The 23,371-nt window shown below is 34.3% G+C and overlaps 1 protein-coding gene across 1 annotated transcript; it reads left to right on the plus strand.

Annotated features, from left to right (window-relative positions):
- Positions 1–12,296: 12,296 nt before the first annotated feature.
- LOC136851249 (neurotrophin 1-like) lies at positions 12,297–17,263 on the plus strand. Its single transcript, XM_067125210.1, has 2 exons — positions 12,297–12,326; positions 14,293–17,263. The coding sequence occupies exons 1-2, from the start codon at positions 12,297–12,299 to the stop codon at positions 14,935–14,937; spliced, it is 675 nt and encodes a 224-aa protein (XP_066981311.1). The 3' UTR covers positions 14,938–17,263.
- Positions 17,264–23,371: the final 6,108 nt, after the last annotated feature.

Consider the following 23,371-nt stretch of genomic DNA (forward strand, 5'->3'; position numbering starts at 1 on the left):
CGGGGGGCAGGGGGCGGGTTTTGGGGGGAAGAGATACTTTGGAAATATCGTATATATCTTTATGGTTTTGTAATGGATTTTAATTTTTACGTATACAAAATCTGTACGTACTCAGTTATGAAAGACTGCATAAACTGAAACCCACAGGCTATTTACAGTCTGAATGTGGTAATGTGTTACCTCATTCAAGTTTAACTCATTTATAAACATATATATTTTATAAACGAAATTTATGAAAGGAATAGCATGAAACGGCCATACAACAACTGCATACATACCTCATTATCATTAACCATACTTCTCTCTCTCTCTCTCTCTCTCTCACACACACATATATATATATATATATATATATATATATATATATATATATATATATATATATATATATATATATATATATATATATATATATATATATATATATATATATATACTGCACATATTATATAGAAAAAAATATATATATATATATATATATATATATATATATATATACTGTACACACACAGACGCACATATACTGCACATATATGTGTGTATGTGTGTGGGTGCTCGCGCGTGTGATGTGTGCGTCTGTGTTCGTGGCTATATCACGAGAGTTAACACCTGAGGACCATAAAAACGTCAGAACATCAAAATGTCTTGCCTCATTTATGCAAATGTAATATTGGTAATTATTTTTACAGCCATTCCTAATGAAGAACGATCTCCACGTATATTCTACTTTAAGATCGGATCGATAGTAAGATGATGAAGACCGTATTACCATATCGTTTAATATATTTATCGCACCTCGCCAGTCATTTGCCACCCCAATCCTCCCCCACATTCCCAGCGCCCCACCCCCCACTAAAAAAAGTTGTCAGGCAGGTTTAAGAATTACCATCTCGTTGGGCTTAACTTGGTTGGCAAATGAATGACGATGTCCAGTGCTGGATATAATGAACTGGTTTGCTACTGTTTTGTTTATGTTATATGTTTTATTTTAGTTGATCTTGTAATGTTGTTTTAATAGTAAGGCTGGTTTTGCTTATGCTTTCAGTCCTATTGAAAAGTATGAGTGAAAATACGTTAATAATTTCGGGAAATTAGACGAATTAGCCGTACCTACATACAGAAATAAACAAGTAAAAAATGCTCCGAAGTTTCTGCGTCGCAATCGAGTTTTCTGTACAGCCGCTACAGCGTATTATCAAGGCCACCGAAAATAGATTTATCTTTTGGTGGTCCCGGTATAACGCTGTATAAGCCGAGGCCCATGAAACTTTAACCACGACCCGGTGGTGGCCTATCCTATATTGGTGCCAGAAGTACAATTATGGCTAACTGTAACCTTAAATAAAATAAAATAAAAACTACTGAGGCTAGAGGGCTGCAATTTGGTATGTCTGAAGATTGGAGGGTGGATGATCAACATACCAATTTGCAGCCCTCTACCCTCTGTAGTTTTTTCAAGATCTGAGGGCGGACAGACAGATAAAGCCAGCACAACAGTTTTCTTTTACAGAAAGCAAAAGCTGAATTATGAGTCACGTCATAAATGAAAAAGTTGCAGCACCTTTACAGGAATTTCATTTAAATGTGAATGAGGAAGGTTCCCCATCAACTAAGACGAAGCTAATAAGCTTAAGAACAGCATAAAAATTTTATCCGTACCAGCATGAAGTAAACGAGATATTGTGTCGTTGAACACTTTCCGTGTTACTGGACTGTCCTATTACAAATACTGCCCATTTGGGGACATACTCCAGAATTTCCTAACCTAACCCATTTACCTTTCCGGTTCAGCTAAATTAAAAACTTGACCTTGATGCCTACGATTTATGACTATATCATAAATTTTGGCCTAGAAAGCAAAATAGCTGGTTACGCAAAAGATGCTACTATTTTCATAGATCGTTTCCCCTTATTGTGGATCTGTGGCTGCTAATTTTCACAAGACACCGAGTTCCCCTCGTCAAGTCTTTTTTTGTTATTGAAGATGTTTCATTAAAAACATGTACGTAATTTGCCAGGCTTCATTTGCTTGGTGAATTTTATCCAGTCTCTTTTGAAATGTATCAAAAACTGGTATAATCAAAAGTCAGTAATTCAGGTGTATCTTAATTTTGTGGATTAACAACTTATTCTAAATGTTAGTATGTTATTATAATAATAATAATAACAATAATAATAACAATTCATATGGAACAAGCCCACCATAGGGGTCGTTGACTTGAAGTTAAAGCTTCCAAAGAATGTGGTGTTCATTAGGAAGAAGTATGAGCAGATAAAGAGAATACATAAAGAAGAGATCCTACTAATTAAAAACGAAAAGTAAATTAATAAATAGATAAAAATGCATTAAAATGCAAGGAGAATAGTATTAGGGTAGTAATGCATTGCATCTTCGCTTGAACTTCTGAAGTTCCAGTTGTTAGTATCTGTACAGTGCTCGTAAAGAAACAATATTGTTTGTGGTCTGTTCTGTTAGTGTTCAGCAGTCGGAATTTGTTCTAAGCAGTAAAAATCACTTCTTTTTTTTAGTATTCTGTAAAACAAAATTATTTGTTTTCTTCGTCCGCATCTTTTCTTCGTGCATTTTTTTTGTCAGCCCTCAGACCTTGAAAACTACTGAGGCTAGAGGGCTGCAAATTCGTATGTTGATCATCCACCCTCCAATCATCAAACACACCAAATTGCAGCCCTCTAGCCTCAGTATTTTCTATATTATCTAATGATAAAGTTAGCCATGATCGTGCGTCTGGCAACGCTATAGAACATGCCACCACCGGGCCGTGGCTGAAAGTTTCATGGGACGCGGCTTATACAGCATTATACCGAGACCACCGAGAGATAGATCTGTTTTCGGTAGCTTTGTTATATGCTGCACAGAAAACTCGATTGTGCCGAAGAAACTTCGGCGCATTTTTTACTTGTTTTGTATTAGTGTGAACTTGAAGTTGCTCACATCCGTTTAGGTGTTTCCGTATGCGGTCGAACCTCGGCGACCTCAACCTGGTCATGAAGAATGGTTGTTTAGCTCGAAGGTGCTCTGCAAGATGTTCCGAGATGCCTAAAAAACGTCCTTTTGTTACACCGTTTCAATGAGCAATCGAAGAGTATTCGAAAAAGTGGAATGAACTGGACCAAAAAATCATTTTTTTGCAAAGTTAAGAAGAGATTATTGTTCGCAATCGTAGGAGAACAAAAGCGACACACAGTGGAAAATGAAAGCCTGTTCTAAAACAGGAGACGCATAACGTAAGTCTTACTAATAACGTTTATTTAGAGCTGTCGTTCAGGGTTTGTGTATAAATGAAGATACTGTTTTGGCCACAAGTACGCTATAAAAGTATAAGTGGAAGGTCTCTTCTAATTAAAGTAAGAAAGAAATTTCCTTTAAAAACACAAGACGTCCTTGCAATTATTTATTTATCAGTATCGCTAGTGATATCATGTAAAGCAATATAAGATGTATTGCTTCGGAGAGGATCACTAATATATATATATATATATATATATATATATATATATATATATATATATATATATATATATATATATATATATATATATATATATATCATATATATATATATATATATATATATATATATATATATATATATATATATATATATATATATATATATATATATATATATATATATATATATATATATATATATATATATATATATATATATATATATATATATATATATATATATATATATATACATATATATATATATATATATATATATATATATATATATATATATATATATACATATATATTATATATATATATATATCTATATATATATATATATATATATACATATATATATATGTATGTATATATATGTATGTATGTATTTAGGACATAAGCAAATATAATGAACCTTAACATTCAATCTAGTTGAAATATAGATGTATTTTCTAAATCTGGTCAATCCTAAAATTAGGAATTTTGGTACAAGAAGAGATTTTAATGACTGCATAGGAAATCATTATGAAGGTGAACTGCATAAAAAGTAATGATAATGAATTACGAGCTGAGAAATCCCAGGAGGAATATTGAAAAGAAAATCACAGAAACAATGAGATTCGCCTTTGACCTCAGCAAACCCAATCAAGCACAACCACCGTGACCCGTAAAGAATGACATGTCACTGACATGTCACTGTCATCCCACCTGCCATGACCACCGCATCCTGGAGAATCCTTTTATAAGCCTCCTGATGTTTCCAGTCCGGATGCTTAACACGATGTAGGAAACCATCCGGAGACGCAGCGGGTCCTTATATAGGGCCACGCCCTTAGGCCCAGGGACCAGGGAAACTGAAGGCTGGTCTCCTGAAGGAGGTGATCGATACCAAGGATGCTCGGTCGACTCGCGAAGACTATTGTGGTCATTTGCGAAGGCGTTGTGTTGTGACGATGGTTTAGGTCTATTGGAATATAATGTTTCTCTTTTTTTATTTTTTAAACCGGGGGTTGTGGCTTCATTTTCCCTTAACTTTCCCTTACGTTTGTTCGTATAGGAAAATGAGTTGTTGGTAGATTTATCATTATTTTTTCTCAACAAATGTATGTCTGCTTAAATACAGATTGAGTGTTTAGTTTTCAGAATGTTTCCCTCCGTATGTTTTCGTAGGTTGAGGTATGTAGTAGGCATAATTTTGCCCGTATATCCTTTTCTTTGACATTTTTTAAACTTCGACTTCGTGGTTGACAACACCTGTCATTTCGGTACTCTAAAAGTTTAGAATCCGTATAGATATCGCCGACTCTTTTTTTTTTATTCATGAACTCATCTTGAATGATTTAAAGACTTTCCATAAAAAAATAAATTATTTGATTAAGGCATGACCGACAAAATTACTCAAAAGATTTTTTCATTCTCGTAAAATGAATGAAAATTTACAGAAGCAGGTTAATTGAATATGATAAGTCCTTCATCACTTTATTAAAATCGTTACAACTGACCTCTCATTTGATTTCTCTACCTGGAATAATTTTGAGAGAGAGAGAGAGAGAGAGAGAGAGAGAGAGAGAGAGAGAGAGAGAGAGAGAGAGAGAGAGAGAGAGAGAAGAGAGAGAGTTTTCAATAAGAGCAATTTTATTCTTTTATTTGATGAACAATATTTTCTCAGGTTTTCAGTAATGATGAGGGTAGTATCGACAATAATAATTACCTACATCTTGTTCTGTCACTACAGTTTTCCTCCATTGCAGCGATGAGTAATCATCATTTCCTTCTTCTGTCAATTTTGGAATTCTCTCCTTGGTTGTGTTTTCCCTAATTCTTACAGCTTATTATTTAAGAGTCAAGCCTACCCTCTCCTAAGTAATTAAGCCAATCAGAGCATTTTTTTTCCTTAAAATTTCTAGGTTTCTTCCAGTCTAGGGAATATATCTGAATTTAGGATCTGCATCAAAGGAAAGTTATTTTCATTCATTATTGTTTTAGAGTGGTTCGTGATGGTAGGTTCCTGTTTCCTAATAGTAACAGTTATGACTAGGACCATCGATGGATGGTCTCTAGTTTGTCACTTTTTCATAAGTTTTATTTTAGCAGAGAGATCTTTCACATTCACAATTGATAAATGATCCCCTTTTTCCTGCCGAGAGCAACCAGATTCGCTGAACAGCAGCCCCACTATGCAGTAAATGTTCCTCGCTGTCGAACTTCTCAGTTCCAGTGGTCCTTTATTCCTCACACCGTTGGACTGTGGATCAGCCTCCCAGAGGATGTCGTGCAATTGGAACTTCAAAAGTTCAAGCGAAGATGCAATGCATTACCACCCTAATACTGTTCTCCTTGCCTTTCAATACGTTTTTATCTATTTGTTAATTTATTATTTTTTTTTTAATAAGTGAATGGGATCTCTTCTTTCTGTATTTCTTTTTATCTCAACTTACTTCTTCCTAATGAACACCATATTCTTTGGAAGCTTGAAAATCAAGTCAATGGCCCCTGTGGGTTAGTTCCATATGAATAGGTTTCATCTCTTGAATAATATATAATAACAATAATAACGTGAATTAATATTCCATGTTTTCCAGTGTTGAGGAAGAAGGAAATTTTCTAGCTGTAAATCGATTCTATTAATCAGTATTTCATTCACTGAGTAGTTGGCTTAATGATGGGTTTTTCGAATAGGCTAAAAGAAATTGAATTTTATTTATTTCCTCAAACAAATTGCTAAGTTAATTACCCTTGGCTCTGCAGCTCTTTTCAGAATATTTCACCTGTAAGAATAACCATTTTTATCTTATTTCCATTCTTTCAGTGCTATCAAATATCTAAAGCTGTCTTTTTTTTTTATTTTTAGTTTTCCAAGACGACAATATACATCCAAGAGTCAATGAATCTTTTTTTTTTTTTTACTTTTTCAGAACGAGAATATACACTAAGATTCACTGAAGTGTAAAGAGAAACCGTATTTTCTCGCGTGCGCGACAGCATTTCTTATCCAAATGGCATTCGAGTGCAACACAGGGTCGTTCTTACAGAAGGCGAATTACCTTTTATTTTGCCGCTTTCACAAGCCACTAATTGCTTTTTTCTGTTTTTAATTTCTAGTTTTTTTTCGTTTTATCTCTTCCGTAAAAAATAAAATTACTTAATATATTTTTTTGTATTCTGAGCGTTCTGTTTAAAGATTTCTTATATATCACGAAGGATAATATCAGTTTTTATTTTTTATATTGGTCGAAGATAAATTGGGCTTCATTATGTCTTTATGCGCATGTTTTTGTGTGTACAGTATAAGTGTCTGTGTGTAAGTGTATAAAACACTGATGAATCTTTGAACCCTTCTGAATCTTATATTTAAACCTAGGTCATGCGTAAGTTCATACATACGCATTTATGATGTATACATACACTAACGCACGAATAAATTTAAAGTATGCAGATATACCGGAATTACAGACTTCAAATAAAAAAAACGAGCGAGATCAGTAATTATTGTCATACCAGTGATAAAATAACTATACCATTAGCTAAAACTTGTTAAAACACAGCTACAATAAAGGTGTTAATTTTGCAAAATAAGGAACTGTGAGTTATGTTTCGCCCATATTCTGAAATAAGCACTAATTTACCAATTATATAATAGTGCTCGTTTTTTCTAGCGCCATATATATCTGTATTCATCTTTGATATAGGATTAAACGGCTATCATGTGTCGTCTATGGTCAACACGTTAGAATATTCTCCACATTAGGTATAAATTTATCTAAAAGATGGTGAGTGAACAATAGTGCCACTTTAACAACATCAAATGCTCTAGAGCCATTCACTCCTTTCTGACATCCACAGATTTTCTCCAAGTTTGTGTTCCCTATACTGAATATTATACAAAGTTAAACGTGCAGATATTAAAAACAAACAAGTTTCTAAAAATTAACATTAGTTGACAAGACAGTCCTGGTCATTCCTCAGTTTCATCTTGATTCATCCTGCTTATCACAGGAGAATAATATATACAATGCAGAATTTTTGGTCACGAAGAGTTTATTGAAAAGAATAGCCTCGCTTTCTCAAAGAAGCAGCTAATATTAATTTGAAATTGGCTATCTCACTAGATCATATTAACTACTAGCATAGAAGGTCCCAAACATTTGGCAAATTCGATTTGCTGCTTAAGTAAAATCACTTCAGCAAGAATATTTAAGCACTGGAAATATGGAGAAGGTCAAGATCATTATTAATTACTATATTACTTGGGGTTTATCAGTACTGAGGAAGGTTGAACGTGGTAATTTGTGGTTTTTGTACTTAAGTACGTCAAGCTTCCGTGATTTGCAAACGATCAGACATTACCCGTACTTAAAATATTTACCAGTCCAGATGAAAATGATACATTTTTTCGTATCACCGCAAAAATACAAGAATTAGAACATAATTACATGACAGTTGATTAGGTGTAAAAAGACAATTGATTATTGAAATCATAGAACGTATAAGAAAATATTGACTTCGTAGACACTAAGGAAGTTTAGTTATATATTAATCTAATGCTATCAAGCGGTTCCTCATAACAGAGATTATATTTATCCAATGTTCTTATGCCGTTCCTCATAACAGGGATTATATTAATTAATATTATCAAGCCTTTCCTCATAACAGAGGTATTATTAATCTAATGCTATTAAGTGGTCCCTCATAATGGAGATTATATTAAATATTATTATGCCGTTCCTCATAACAGGGATTATATTATTCTAATGTTATTATGCCGTTCCTCATAACATGGATTATTTTAATTATCATTATTAAGCCGTTCCTCATAACAGAGGTATTATTAATCTAATGTTACTAAGTGGTTCCTCATAACAGAGATTATATTAATCTAATGTTATTATGCCGTTCCTCGGAACAGGTATTATATTATAATATTTGTATGCATTCCTCATAACAAGGATTATATCAGTCTAATTTTATTATGCTGCTCCTGACAACAAGGATGATGGCCCCAGAGGAAAATAACAAACACAACAGTCACAGCCACATTCACACTTTATCCGGCGAATCATGGATGAGACCCGTGTGTAGAAAACTTACACAAAATTAGCTCACTTAACGTACCTACGAAGAAGAAGACATCAGAAGTACGCACACACTCTCTCTCTCTCTCTCTCTCTCTCTCTCTCTCTCTCTCTCTCTCTCTCTCTCTCTCTCTCTCTCTCTCTCTGGTTTTTAAGGCCCTTCCTTTACATTACTTTATTTACTCCGTCTCTACAGTGCTTTCTTGACATTGAGATGCATGTTGGCCTTATCAGGCCAACATAATCTTACAGAAAAAATAAACAACCAAGAGTTAGCCTTGTTGGATCATTTATTTCCATCATATCAAATACTGTGGGATATTTTGCCTTTTCCCTTAGCCAAGTCACCTGCCCGTTATTTCATATAAAGCGAAAATTCATATCTTGGTTACTAATGAATTTTTATGTTTTATTTCGTCATGAGTCTTCTGCATAAAAAAAGTATATAGATCCATGCATTGTTGTTAATACACTCGAAAATTGTAAAAAATAAATAATCAATAAAATTCGACTTCAAACTGTGTCAGTATATGTGAGGTTTACGGAAGCTGCAAATTTTGGAATATTGCAGATGTATAGTTTTTGAGACTGCATCCCTTTCTTTACTATCACCTAAAAATTCTTGCTAATAATCCTGTTGGCCAGGAATGATTGACGACAAGTTTTTTCATCGTCCGTTGCCGATTTCGAAGGTATTTTTGTTGTGCAAATGCCTGTGCATGCTAACCTCATATGGACAACTACAGCAAAATGCGTCTTTATATACGCTCCTGCCATCTACGCATATACAAGAATGTTTCTATACTATCCCATTTCCTTTAAATGTTAAAATTAGTTATCTTAAAAGTAATGGAATATGACACGGATTACGTAGCCTTACGATCATTAGAGTAAAATGTTTATGCATCGGTGACAGCGTAATTTTCTAACGCTGGTGACATTCTGAAGGTCAGGGATGGACGATGCTAATTACTTCCTACCTGTTGTATCATCTTCACTGACCAGGTAACCGGGCTTCATTGAATTATTCAAAGTCTTAATTGTATGTAAAAGCGATCTGGAAAAAAATAAAAAATTTTGGTTTATGTTCCACGTCTAAAAAAAAAAAAAATACAAAGTTTGCTAGATTTGCCTTTGCATGAAAACGAGCAGGTATTTATAATATAATCTTGCGTGAGCTATGAACAAAATGTTTACATATATGTTTTACCTATAGCATTCTCTCTCTCTCTCTCTCTCTCTCTCTCTCTCTCTCTCTCTCTCTCTCTCTCTCTCTCTCTCTCTCAAAATTTTTGGTCTTGTTGAATTCGCGTCCATGTAATAACTAAACTACTTTGAATTAGCGCTTTAAATTGTTCAGTTATATTGTTTTAATTAAAAAAAATATTTGTATAACAATAAACAAATTCTTCTTTCTCTGCTACGCCTCATAAAAGCCAAAGTTACGAAACCCAATCCACAAACAAAGCATTCGAACACGGCGCATCTCCTCACGGAAAGCAACAGAGCGTTGATAAGGTGTCATGCGGAGGTGTAGAAAAAACAAACAAGCATTAGGACAGGTGGTAGCAGAAAAAAATGTAGTCATAAATACAGGTGGACAGAATATTGTCCATATTGCCCATTTGAAGATATTCTATGCTATCAAATCACTAAATGCACTTCCTTTCCTAATTTGGTGGACCTGAAAAAAGGTCTAACTACAAGGGAGATGTTTCATCGAAGTAAAAAAGGAAAAACAGGAACGCGGAAGGTACCAAAGTGACTAACACGTTTCATAAGCGTCCCTGAGAAGTTGACTTTTTCGTGAAATGTTTTACTATCCTGTTGACATGGCAACACTGCATAGCAGAGACTATAGCTTATATATAAAAGAGTTTTTGATTACCCAGGGTAGTAGTCACTTCGACCTGAAGTGTCCAACAGGCAGAGGAGGATGTTGACAGAATTACTGGTAAAGTGTATTTCATTATTTTCCTTACTTTCTACTACTTTTATTATGACAGGGTTCTGAGCAACTATCACTGACGTCAAACGGTTAATTTTATAGTGTTTCATTTTTGTGCAACAATGTCAATTGCATTGCCTTTTATAGGCTCACGAATGCCGGTATGAGTGAACGAACATTACTATCTCAACCACGTTCCCTTTTTCGAGACAAGCTTTTTAGATATGCTATTTGAAACATATTGTTGAAAAGACTGAAGAATTTGAAAGCTCGATGTATATTGACAATATAATTTCTACTGTCACTGCAAAAACTTTTCCAGTAATCAAGAAATCATTGAATTTTAATATCACATGATATACTAGATGTACATGTCGGACCAACCTGAGTCTTTTCTTTTCAAAGCAGCCAAAATGAATTAGCGTTTGATAAATATTACGATCAAATAAGAGTAGCGATTACACCTTGTGTAAAAGAGCTATGCAAAACTGTAATAGCATCAACGACAACAACAAAAGAACATGTTACAATTATAGTGAAAATAATATTTCGTAATTTTTTTAAAACCGTTCTTTTTTAGTCTTCTGTCAAGAAAACTATTGTGCCGGATTTGTCCGTTCGTCCGCACTTTATTCCATCTGCACTTTATTCCGTCCGCACTTTATTCTGTCCGCACTTTTTTCTGTCCGCATTTTTTCTGTCCGCCCTCAGATCTTTAAAACTACTGAGGCTAGAGGGCTGCAAATTGGTAAGCTGATAATCCACCCTCAAATCATCAAACATACCAAATTGCAGCCCTCTAGCCTCAGTAGTTTTTTTTATTTTATTCAAGGTTAAAGTTAGTCATGATCGTGCTTCTGGCAACGATATAGGATAAGACACCACCGTGCCGTGGTTTAAGTTTCATGGGCCGTGGCTTATACAGCATTGTACCGAGACCCCCGAAAGATAGATCTATCTTCGAGGGCCTTGATTATACGCTGTACAGAAAACTCGATTGCGCTGAAGAAACTTTGGCGCATTTTTTACTTGTTTATACTTACATTACCTCGCTCCATGTCATGTGAGTCAAGCCTTAAATTTTTCATTTAGATATAACGGTACTCAAAATGGATTCATAAAAAATATGAGAATATTAAATATTTGGCGCCATATATTTCAGGAGAAATTGCGAGACTGAGAGAGTAGGAAATTTTAATGTCTTGAACATTTTCTTAATGAATGCGCAAGAAAAATTATTATTTTGATGGTCTCTGAAACCAGAAACATTTCAAATGTTATTGATATTAATTTTTTGAAACGACTGATTTTATTATATGAATAAGTCTGCGAATAATTTTGTGGTTATCATATGCTTTAAATATATTTTTGATAAACACAAACACACACACGGAAGCATGTAGACACACATGCGCACACATACAGTATATGTGTGTGTGTGATTGAGCACACATTTTAAAATATGTTCTAGTTTGAATTCATGTGGTAGTATTGAATACAAATATATAAAGCCTTCTTTATGAAAACTCCTCCAGGTAAATTTCTCTGCTGAAACGACTGAGCAATCTATTAAAAGGATACTTAGTCCCACCTAAAATGTCCCACAACTATCTTGCACAGTTTTCAAAATATGGTTATTGTCACTGATGATTTGTTTGCATTTAATACTCAACATATCAAAAACAGAAAAGAAGAATCAGTTGTATTAAAAAAAAAATACTAAATTGTTTGCGTTTTGTACAGGCGCTTACAAGTCACTAAACAGCCAATTATACTTTTATTACGAATTGCTCCGATAATGATCATAACGGAAGACGTCATAAAGCAGGTACGTACATATTACATTGTCCCCTACGCAATAAAAACTATAAATGCTAAATGATTGTTTACATTAATGTCCAATTGTACTTTTATTATTAATTGCTCGCATAATAATCACAATGATGACGTCATAAAGCAGGTATATTACCTTTTGCCTTATACAATAAAATATACTGATGCTAAATTATTCTGCTTACATTAATATCTGTGCATGTCTCATTAGGAAATCAATTATTTTCCAGCGGGATAATTATGTCCGCTATTTAAGACATTACCATTAATTAGGCATTTAACATGATCATCGTAATCAAGGCCAAGTTTTTTTATGGAGAAATTACGCCGCTAGGGACCACCGTAATTAATATTTTCCGCCTATAAAAACTACATTATGAATCAAAAAGGGACATTATTTAACTATTTTGAGCTTAGCTTAGTCTTTTTTTAAAGTCTTCGAGAAACAGCAAGTTCAAGAATATATATATATGTATATGTATGTATATATATGTTTATAAATATATATATATATAATATATATATATATATATATATATATATATATATATATATATATATATATATATATATATATATATATATATATATATATATATATATATATATATTTCAAACATCCTGACTGCTATCCTTTTGGGCTTTCCTTTTTGTTTTTGCTTTTTTTATGTAGGTGCTACCTCTATTTCCAGTCAAAGGCCTCCCAGGATTTCAAACGTCCTTGACCTATCCGAATTTGCTTTTTGTTATTTTTATAATAAACATTTTTACACAAAAGATTGAATGTGAGGCAATTTTTACTCAAAAATTGACTATTCTTTCTTGTATATTGTACTTTAATCTTCTCTCTTGAAGAATCTTTTTAAAACACCCTCAAGGTCTCCAACCCTTTAACAGAGTTTTGCATGCATGTGATTCTTCATACTGAATTTTCTTTTAATTTTCAGTCACTGTATCTTCTCGGATTTTTCACAAGCATCCATCACAGACTGAGTGAACTTTGTAAATTTTGTTACTGATCATAATATGTTCCGTTTTAGTACGGCGTAATTAACCATAGCCCATTTTTCACCAAGCTCTCTGTACGCTGTTTTCGCGTCTTTCTTTCCAAGCTCATTTTATGTTGATATGATTGATGTCCATATTCTGATCCCTTCTGCTCAAATTAAAACTACTTCCTATTCTCATTATGAGCCAAATGATCAGATAAACTTTTGCCAAATCTTTTTATCATTACATTCACCATCTTGCTTTTCCACCCTTCTGCGAATTCCAAAAATCTCTTAAACAATGATAAACAAGCTCTCACGTGAAAAATTATTATTAATAGATTATTCTGAAGTAGATAATCTTAATTATAATCTTGGGGAGTATAAGATTATTCTGAAGCAGATAATCTTAATTATAATCTTGGAGAGCATCACCAACGAGCAATCCAGAACTTCTTGAGGCGAATAATAATCAAATACCAAAATAGATTTTACTCGACTGATTAAGTTTTACATTAACCAACCTATCGCATCTAGTCTAAGCTGCTCTTTCCTCGGAAAATAAACCCTAACTCAGTCATGAATAGTTAGAGTTATTTTCGAAGAACGTTATCAGTTATTTTTTTCTTCTGAAACATTATTTTGAATAAAAAAACTATTTCTCATTGTCCAGCCTGCGATAATCATATGTACACAATATTATTATTGAAATAATTTCAGCAGACCACTCAGATGACTATCAGCTCTCATAGGGTTGGCCTATATGTACACAAGAACTATTTTTCTATAATACTTCAAGCTACAAAAGGCTTTAAAGATATAATAGAGCCATTTTTTTTAAATAAGATTTTTAACCTTTTTCCTTCCCACCCTCTCCCCACCAAAATGACAAAAAGATGTTAGCAAAAATCTGTCTTTTTAAACCGCACACATTTTCATTATAGATTTGAAACGATTTACCTTTCCCTTCAGATCTTCGTTATTGCAACGGGTTCAGCATACGGGGAACCTGATGCCAATGCCGACGCAGCAGCGACCCCTACCCTGTCACCTTGGAGATACCCTTCGGTATATTCCTACTACCCAACTGCCTACAAGAACGCCCAGAAGTACCGGCTGGGCACTCCCGCATGCGCAGAAAACACGACGAAGACTTGGTGCCTTGAGGACGCAGATTACCCGACAGCCGACATCAAGCAAGCCGCTACCTACCACCGTCACGGCGTTCTCGCCATTTACCAGGACGTGGCCGTGACCACCGAGAACTCGGTTGAACGTTCAGCTACCCTGGAGGAGGAGACTTACCTGTGCCCTTCCGACACCAGCTACGTGAAGCCCCTGAGAGCCGTCAACTCGAGGGGGATTTGGAGGATTATCGTCAATGACGTCGACATTTTCTTCAAGAGCATCGTTCAGTCCGTCAGGATTGAAGAGTGTTTGACCTCAGGAGACACCTGCCCCCTAGTGCCTGCCTGCTATGAAACCCAGTGCCTGCAGAAGTCAGTCTACCATCGCTTTCTCGTCTATGATCCATTCGATTACTATTTTCCTTTCGCCATTGAGACCTTCAAGCTGCCCGCAAGCTGTGCTTGTATGATAGGAGCTTATGCCATCTAATAAGAGATACTTAAAATGTACGGACCATTCTTCCCCAAACGCAGCAATCGAAAACTTTCTCAGGGATCTCAGGAGATATCAAATTGAATAATCTTATCAACAAGATTGTCATTTAACGAACATCATTATTGTTAGAACATATTGTATCAGTATGATAGGGGCTTATACCATCTAATGAGAGAAATGCCTGGACATTCTTCCTCAAACGAAATTATCGAAAACTTTCTGAAGGGTCTCAGGAGATATCAAATTGAATAATCTTATAAATAATTGTATCATCAGACGAACAAAACATTATCGATGCTAGAGCACATTATACCATCCCTATAAGCAATAAAATGAGCTTGATATAATGAACGTCCCAATAGGCAAAAGAAACCTAGTAGTCTTTAGAATGTAGATAATGTCTGCGATATACGATCTTCATTCTTAAGCGTTCTACACGAACTGGCGGTATCAGTAATGTCAATGGAGTTCTCTCATTGCGTGTGGGCGATGCTGGTTGTGTCTAGCATAACGCAAGTTATGAATTCACATGCGTCCACCGCTTGAAATATTTGATTTCATAATTTCATATACGTCCAGAACTTGAAATACTTTTGTTTTCATAAATATGCGACCAACACTTGAAATACTTTTGTTTTCATAATTATGTGACCAACACTTGAAATACTTGTGTTTTCGTAATTATGCTACCAACACTTGAAATACGTTTGTTTTCATAATTTTACGGCCAACATTTGAATTACTCTTGCTTTCATAATTATACGTCCAACACTTGCAATACTTTAGTTTTCATAATTATACGTCCAGCACCTGAAATACTTTTGTTTTCATAATTATATGTCCAACACTTGAAATACTTTTGTTTTCATAATTATACGTCCAAAACTTGAAGTATTTGATTTCATAATTTCATATACATCCAGCGCTCGAAATATTCTTGTTTTCATAATTATACGTCCAGCACATGAAATACTTCTGATTTCATAATTTCACATATGCCCAGCACTTTAAATACTTATGTTTTCATAATTATACGTCCAGCACTTGAAATACTTTAGTTTTCATAATTATACGACCAGCACTTGAAATACTTTTGTTTTCATAATTATACGTCCAACACTTGAAATCTTAGTTTTCATAATTTCATATATGCCCAGCACTTGAAATACTTTTGTTGTCATAATTATGTGTCCAGCGCTTGAAATCATTTTGTTTTCATAATTATACGTCCAACACTTGAAATATTTGATTTCATAATTTCATATATGTCCAGCACTTGAAATACTTTTGTTTTAATAATTATACGTCTAACACTTGAAATACTTTTGTTTTCATAATTATACGTCCAACACTTGAAATAATTTAGTTTTCATAATTATACGTCCAACACTTGAAATATTTGATTTCATAATTTCATATACGTACAGCACTTGTAATACTTTTGTTTTCATAATTATACGTCCAGTGCTTGAAATACTTTTGTTTTCATAATTATACGTCCAACACTTGAAATATTTGATTTCATAATTTCATATGCGTCCAGCACTTGTAATAATTTTGTTTTCATAATTATACGTCCAACACTTGAAATACTTTAGTTTCCTAATTATACGTCCAGCATTTGAAATATTTGATTTCATGATTTTAAATACGTCCAGCACTTGAACTACTTTAGTTTTCATAATTATACGTCCAACACTTGAAATACTTTTGTTTTCATAATTATACGTCCAACACTTGAAATATTTGATTTCATCATTTCATATACGTCCAGCATTTGTAATACTTTTGTTTTCACAATTATACGCCCAACATTTAAAATACTGTTAATTTGTGCCCGCCCTACAGTAAAACATATCGTAAACATTTGTCAGCGCTTTATCACATACATGTAACAAACATGTTGAAAAGAAGTCAATGACCGCAAGTGGAAAACGAATCTTTGGTTAATGCTGGACAATCGCATGAGGTGCTGATTAGGACTATCAACAAGTCGTGTACTTGTATTCAACTTGTTTGAGATGTGTGTGCGATAAGTTACCAACGTGTTTTCGTGACGTTTTCCTATAATGTCATGTAATGTTGAGTTTTTATAGGCGTTGTTAATATAAAAAATGTTTGAATATTACATTCTGATGTTAGACACGACTATTAAAATTGGATCTGCACTTGTGTTTATCTTTTTTTTTTGTATTAAGAAAAGAAGTTCTATGATTTTGCTACATTATTTAACTGGTGGCTTTGAGCAAAAAGTTAAATGAATGATTTTGAATCTTACGTACTTTGATTGATTGTTATATAAAGAAAATTTATAACTATCGTTACAATGCCACTGAAAGTATTACTTTTTTAATTAATGAATTTTATTCTATTTGCAAATGTACGGCAAACATTTATTATTGCACATGAACATCGGTTCCAAAGTTAAATAAGAGTTTAGTATTTCCTAATACAATGTAATGTAGACGGCTGATAAGCATGAGTATACTTCAAAATGTATTTGAGACAACGCTATAACTGGAATTGATAAACATGGCAAGTGAGAGAAGAAAAAGTACCTAAGTTAGATTATTATTATTATTATTATTATTATTATTATTATTATTATTATTATTATTATTATTATTTCGTCAATCTCAGTCATCCTATTCGGCTGGATGGTATTTATAGTGTGGGGTTCCGGGTTGCATCCTGCCGCCTTAGAAGTCCATCACTTCTCTCACTGCGTGCATTATTATTATTATTATTATTATTATTATTATTATTATTATTATTATTATTATTATCAAAGTGACTTTCCCCACTCTCACGAGCCTTCACACCCAGTCAAGGCACGTGACCCAATGGCGTTACAAGTTCAAGTATTTCATTGACTAACTGTCACCTCATCCTATCCTGCTCCATACTGAAAATTTCACCCAGTTTCTCCCAAGAAAATTTGTAACATAATGATTCAGTTAAACCTGATTACTAATTACAGTTAGGCTGTATGGCCTGTGTCATGCATTAGGAGAATAAAAGTAGAACGCTCTATCTTAAACGGTAAAAGATGAAGAATATAAAAAATGGAACATATATTCAAAGAGAGAGTCAGAGAGACGGAGTGAGCATTAAAAAAAAAAAATAAATCACAGGTTTTTCCAATAGACGGAGGAAGAGAGCTGAAAGAGCGTAACATGTAAATCTTGGCAGGGCACAGAGAGAGAGAGAGAGAGAGGAGAGAGAGAGAGAGAGAGAGAGAGAGAGAGAGGTCTAATACTAAGATCACTGGTTACTCCCATGAACTAAGAGGAAGCGAAAGTGACAAGTCTTTCAAAGGGAAAAAAATCAATAATTGCTCCAGTACATCAAAAGCAAGGTGGAGAGAGAGAGAGAGAGAGAGAGAGAGAGAGAGAGAGAGAGATTCCCAAAATAATTACAGGTTACTCCAATAGATCAAAGGAAAATATATCAGTAGTTGCTTCCAGTAGATCAAGGGGGGGTGGGGGGGGAGAGAGAGAGAGAGAGAGAGAGAGAGAGAGAGAGAGAATGTCCAATAAAGAAAATCACTGGTCACTCCATTAGGCCAAGAGGAAGAGAAATGAAGAGAGAGTGACAAGTCTATCAAAGGAAAACATATCAATAGTTATCTCAGTAGATCAAGGCGGAGAGAGAGAGAGAGAGAGAATAACAGGCATCCTCCGTGATGCATCAGTGACCCTGAGTTTCGTGATGGCTGTGAGGAAAGGGAAATGGAAAGGAACTGGTTAGCATTCACGTACTGTACACGACGACCCAACCTAGAGAAGGGTTGTGCGGTTCCTGCGGGCTTTTGTTGGTTAAAAGGGCAGTGTATGGAGGCAGCTTTCTAACTTTAGAGATTGTTTTGGATGTTTCGGAAAGAGAAAGGAGGCGTCTTGAATCGGTTTTCAGATGCAGTTAACAACGGAAATTAATTCAGAAAGTATAGCCTGACCGCCTGAGTACTAAATATAACTTTTGAATCAACAAAGAATAATCGCGATTTTCTCAACACCAAAATACTCGAAAGTTCTCCTGCGCGAATTTTAAGGCATCATCCAAATTATGTTAATGAAAACTCGTCAAGGAGAAGATGAAGCCATACCAGAAGGAAACATCAGACATTCGCCTTGGTAGAAATAAAGATGTGAGAAGCAGGAAATAATGTTTTACTTCAAGTTTATTTTATGAAATTTAGGCTGTCAACCAAAACACTGGGGGAACTTCAGCCAAACAGCACTAAAGACAGTAAAAAGAGGGAGTTATTGTGGTTGGACGGCAAGATAAAAAGATGTAACACATAGAGTTGGGACTGGCAGAAAACCCCACATTTGCAGCAAGAAGTAACAGCTAGAGGTGTTGGACAGCGAGACTGAGGAAAGGAAGCGGGAATTGAGATAAAGTAAAGGGCTAAAATGCGGATGCAGTTAGGGGACACTACAAACGGTGGCCAGTAATAAAGTCACAGGAAAAGAGTCACAAAAAAGTCACAATTTTGCCTAGGAAAAAAAGTCACTGGAAAAAAAAGTCACATTATTATGGTGGCCGGTAATAAAGTCACAGGGGAAAAATTCACAATATTTTTGAGGGTCATTATCTTTATGATATTTACAGTCTTTTGTTTATGTTTATGTGGAAATCCCCAACAGGCTTGTACTAAACACGCCGCAAAGGTGGATACATTCCGGGTTAAAACCCTTGGGGGTCACTACCTAGGAATTTGTGACTTTTTTCCGGTGACATTTTTACATCGATTCCTACAAACACTCTTTAGTAATGCCTACAGTGCACCACGGGAGGGGCAATGACAGCGCTACCCCTCACCGGGTTGTATCTCAAGTGATAACAGAGTAGCTAGTCGGCATAACTCCGAATTTAATGCTGTGGGTCTTCCATTTATGAACTACTCGTTGTCGAATGTGCTTTGCGTGTGTGTGTCAGAGATAAATAAATGAACACATACACATGCGCACACAGACAGACAGACACAAACACACAAACACAAGAATACACATATATATATATATATATATATATATATATATATATATATATATATATATATATATATATTATGTATGTGTTTGTGTAATGTGTGGCTGTGTGTATATATATATATATATATATATATATATATATATATATATATATATATATATATATATATATATGTATGTATGTATGTATATATATTTGTGTTTGTGTGTATATAAAGAAATAATAGAGACAAATATAAAAATTAAGTTTCCTTATTTCATGAGATGAAAGTTTGATTGCCTGTCACGTCATCGTTTTTTTTTATGTTTATTAGTATGTTCGTATCTATGACAACCACAACCACACACACAGACAGAGAAAACATAAACTAGTCGAGTAAATTATAGAATCTCAGCCAATGATCATTATCCAAGGTGTGACCAACCCGGATGCTCTGGAGGTCACATAGAAAATGACCTCCATTTAAAATCAATTCTCAGCCCCCCAAACAGAGGCGAAGGTTCTGCCAGGGAACAATCGTGAACAATGTTCCAATTGATTCTTATCTGCTTTTATGCAACAAATGGCGTTGATTACCATTTTACTTATTAGTTACAGATTGGCATTCGTGCTGAAGAATGTTAAGTGAATTGATATAGTTGTTACTGTCGTTTAGTGCAGTACAGATTTGGTTATCAATTCTACTGTGATGCTTTCCCACGTCATTGGTATGGTACATAAATGACAAGGAACGAATACTTTTACATCTGTTTTGACCAGATTTCTTGGCATATTAAATATCTGCAAAATATTGCGCTCTAAATTGCATAGCCTTCTGCATGAATTCATACATACATACATACATACATACATACATACATTCATTCATAAATTTCTGTTATATTCAAATAATTTGTACCGGAAGAATAATCGTTTTTGTAAAGATGATTTCAATACACTAAGACAACGAAACTAAACTCGTTTTTTTTTTTTACCGAGGCGCATTACCACAGACTTGCAAGGGTGCCCTTTTAGCTCGGAAAAGTTTCCTGCTAGCTGATTGGTTGCAAGTATTTTGTCCGAATAGCATCATTGTTTTCAAATAATTACCAAGTAATGTGAATCGAAACTTATTTACTAACCTAAATTTCTCCCTCAGATATATGTTTTGTCTATAAATAATGTTAACGAATAAAGAGATTATAAAGTATTGTGATGGTAAGTCTAAATTTAATAACAACTCCCGCCGAAGTCAACGACAGGAGCTTGTTTTCGGATGCACGCTGCATAATTTTTTTTTATTTTTCACATATTTTAACATCAATTGGGATAAATTACACTAAGCATAAGAAAAACATGTTATTATAAACTTTCTTTGCACTGCGAGTCAGGGCAAATGCGCCTCGGTAAAAAAAACTGAGTATAGAGATGAACATTCAGATTTTTACCGGCAAAAAAGAACAGTCAGAAGTGCCTTTTGATACAGCCTAAACCATCCTCAGAACCTCATGAAAATGACAGAGCTATAGAGAAAACATAATTATATCAAGAAGCACATTAGAAGTAAGATGATCTTTGCACTTGAAAGGAAATCTTGAAGAAACTCTATAAAGTATCTTAACATTACAAAATACAAAATGTTTGTATTTTGGGGACTGGCCTCCTGAAGTTTATTATGGGAGTGATCTAAAATTTATTTTTAGAATACAGACTACTTGGATTCTCCTTAGTCAAAAGACCAAAAGTTAAGCTGCTTACTTTCTCTTGAGTCGAAAAAAGAGGGTAAACTTAAGTGCAAAAAAAAAGTGGATATGCCAAGGATGAACACATTATTAATACATAGGATTAATTAAAGACGTAGTCTCGATTTTCCTCTTTTGTCTGTTGTTTATATTCATAGTAGATGATAAATATCAATAATAAACAGTCACTCCTATGAAAAAAAAAGGGTCCATGGCAAACAGAACATTAAATCTTTGCAATAAACATTACGATTAACTGGAATGCAGAAACAAGGTGAAGAAGAAGAAGAAGAAGAAGAAGAAGAAGAAGAAGAAGAAGAAGAAAGAAGAAGAAAGAAGATATTCCTATTAACACTCGAGTATAGAGCCTCGGAGCCTTTCACATCCACTCCAAAACACCTTCAGTTACCTTATCAGCATCACGGGAGAATGCGTACAGTCTCCGTGGTCAAGGGTGGGTGACTTGCCTGCGCTCCTAGCATACATAAGGACTCCGTAGGGACGTGAAGGAACCCTCCAGGGGATGCCATCGTTCCCCAGGAGGCAGCCAGACATGCCTTCGTGACAGTGGCATCATTTGTGGGGATGACCATTGGATTGTGAGGGCCTTTGCACTTTATTAAGGTCACTGGAGGTTGTCCTAAATCCCAGCATAATATAGCAGTTTTAATATTTTCTTAAGAGTAGAATATACTGATAAACTTATTTGTAAATAAGGAAACAAGCAGTTTGTGAACCCATTTTAGAATTATCTAAGCATATTAGGAAATTATTGATTAGGAAACAGGGTCAACTTTTTCTGCTCATGAAACACCATTGAACTAAAGAAGATAACTAGATATGTTCGTTTATAATTCTAAAGTAATTGGATATGAAGAAAATACGTTAAGTGCAGTATGAAAAGATTAGTTACATAAAATATTGAAATGATTCGTATTTTCCTGTCATGAGACGGTTGCGTGTACTTAGGTAAGGATTATGTTGTACCATGATCAGTTTACGAGAGGGGAAAAGGAATTTCACATTCATGATCTGAACATAATAATCCTTTCGTCAACTTCCACAGATTGACAAAAAGATTAAAACAGAAGCGTAATTTTGTTTGTTTTTCGTGCAAGGATCAAATATTCAGTACAAAGATTAATTACTGAACGCAATATAGAATTGTCAAGAAAACTAGACTGGCGCAAAAAAAAAAGTTTTCATGAAGAAAAAATATATATATATATATATATATATATATATATATATATATATATATATATATATATATATATATATATATATATATATATATATATATATATATGAAGAGTCAACGATTACGATAGTGTTAAGCAAAAGTGATGAAAGATGAGCATGTGCGCCTTAATTAAAATTAAATCAGAACTTGTGGAATCTGAATTCAGGTTAATGATAGACGTCTATTTTGGAAATATTCCGAAGATGAAACCACCATCCTGCACCTAACTGGGTCAGTATCGAAAGGGATTCTAAATTCAAAATTTGCAGCGGTGTATCTGATGAGATACATTTATAAGATTCCCCAAGAAGTGCAACAGATCCTATATCGCGCATGCGTGTGTTAAAGAAAGAAAGGAAAACATAAAGTTATAAATCAATGCTTTTCTTCAGCAATAAATCCCAATTTTCAAGTATCCGAAGTAACATAACTCTCGCCGTCGCCTTTCTCTTTCTCAGAGAACCCG

Source organism: Macrobrachium rosenbergii, chromosome 3 (genome assembly GCF_040412425.1).
Source record: "Macrobrachium rosenbergii isolate ZJJX-2024 chromosome 3, ASM4041242v1, whole genome shotgun sequence".
Classification (NCBI taxonomy): Eukaryota; Metazoa; Arthropoda; class Malacostraca; order Decapoda; family Palaemonidae; genus Macrobrachium; species Macrobrachium rosenbergii.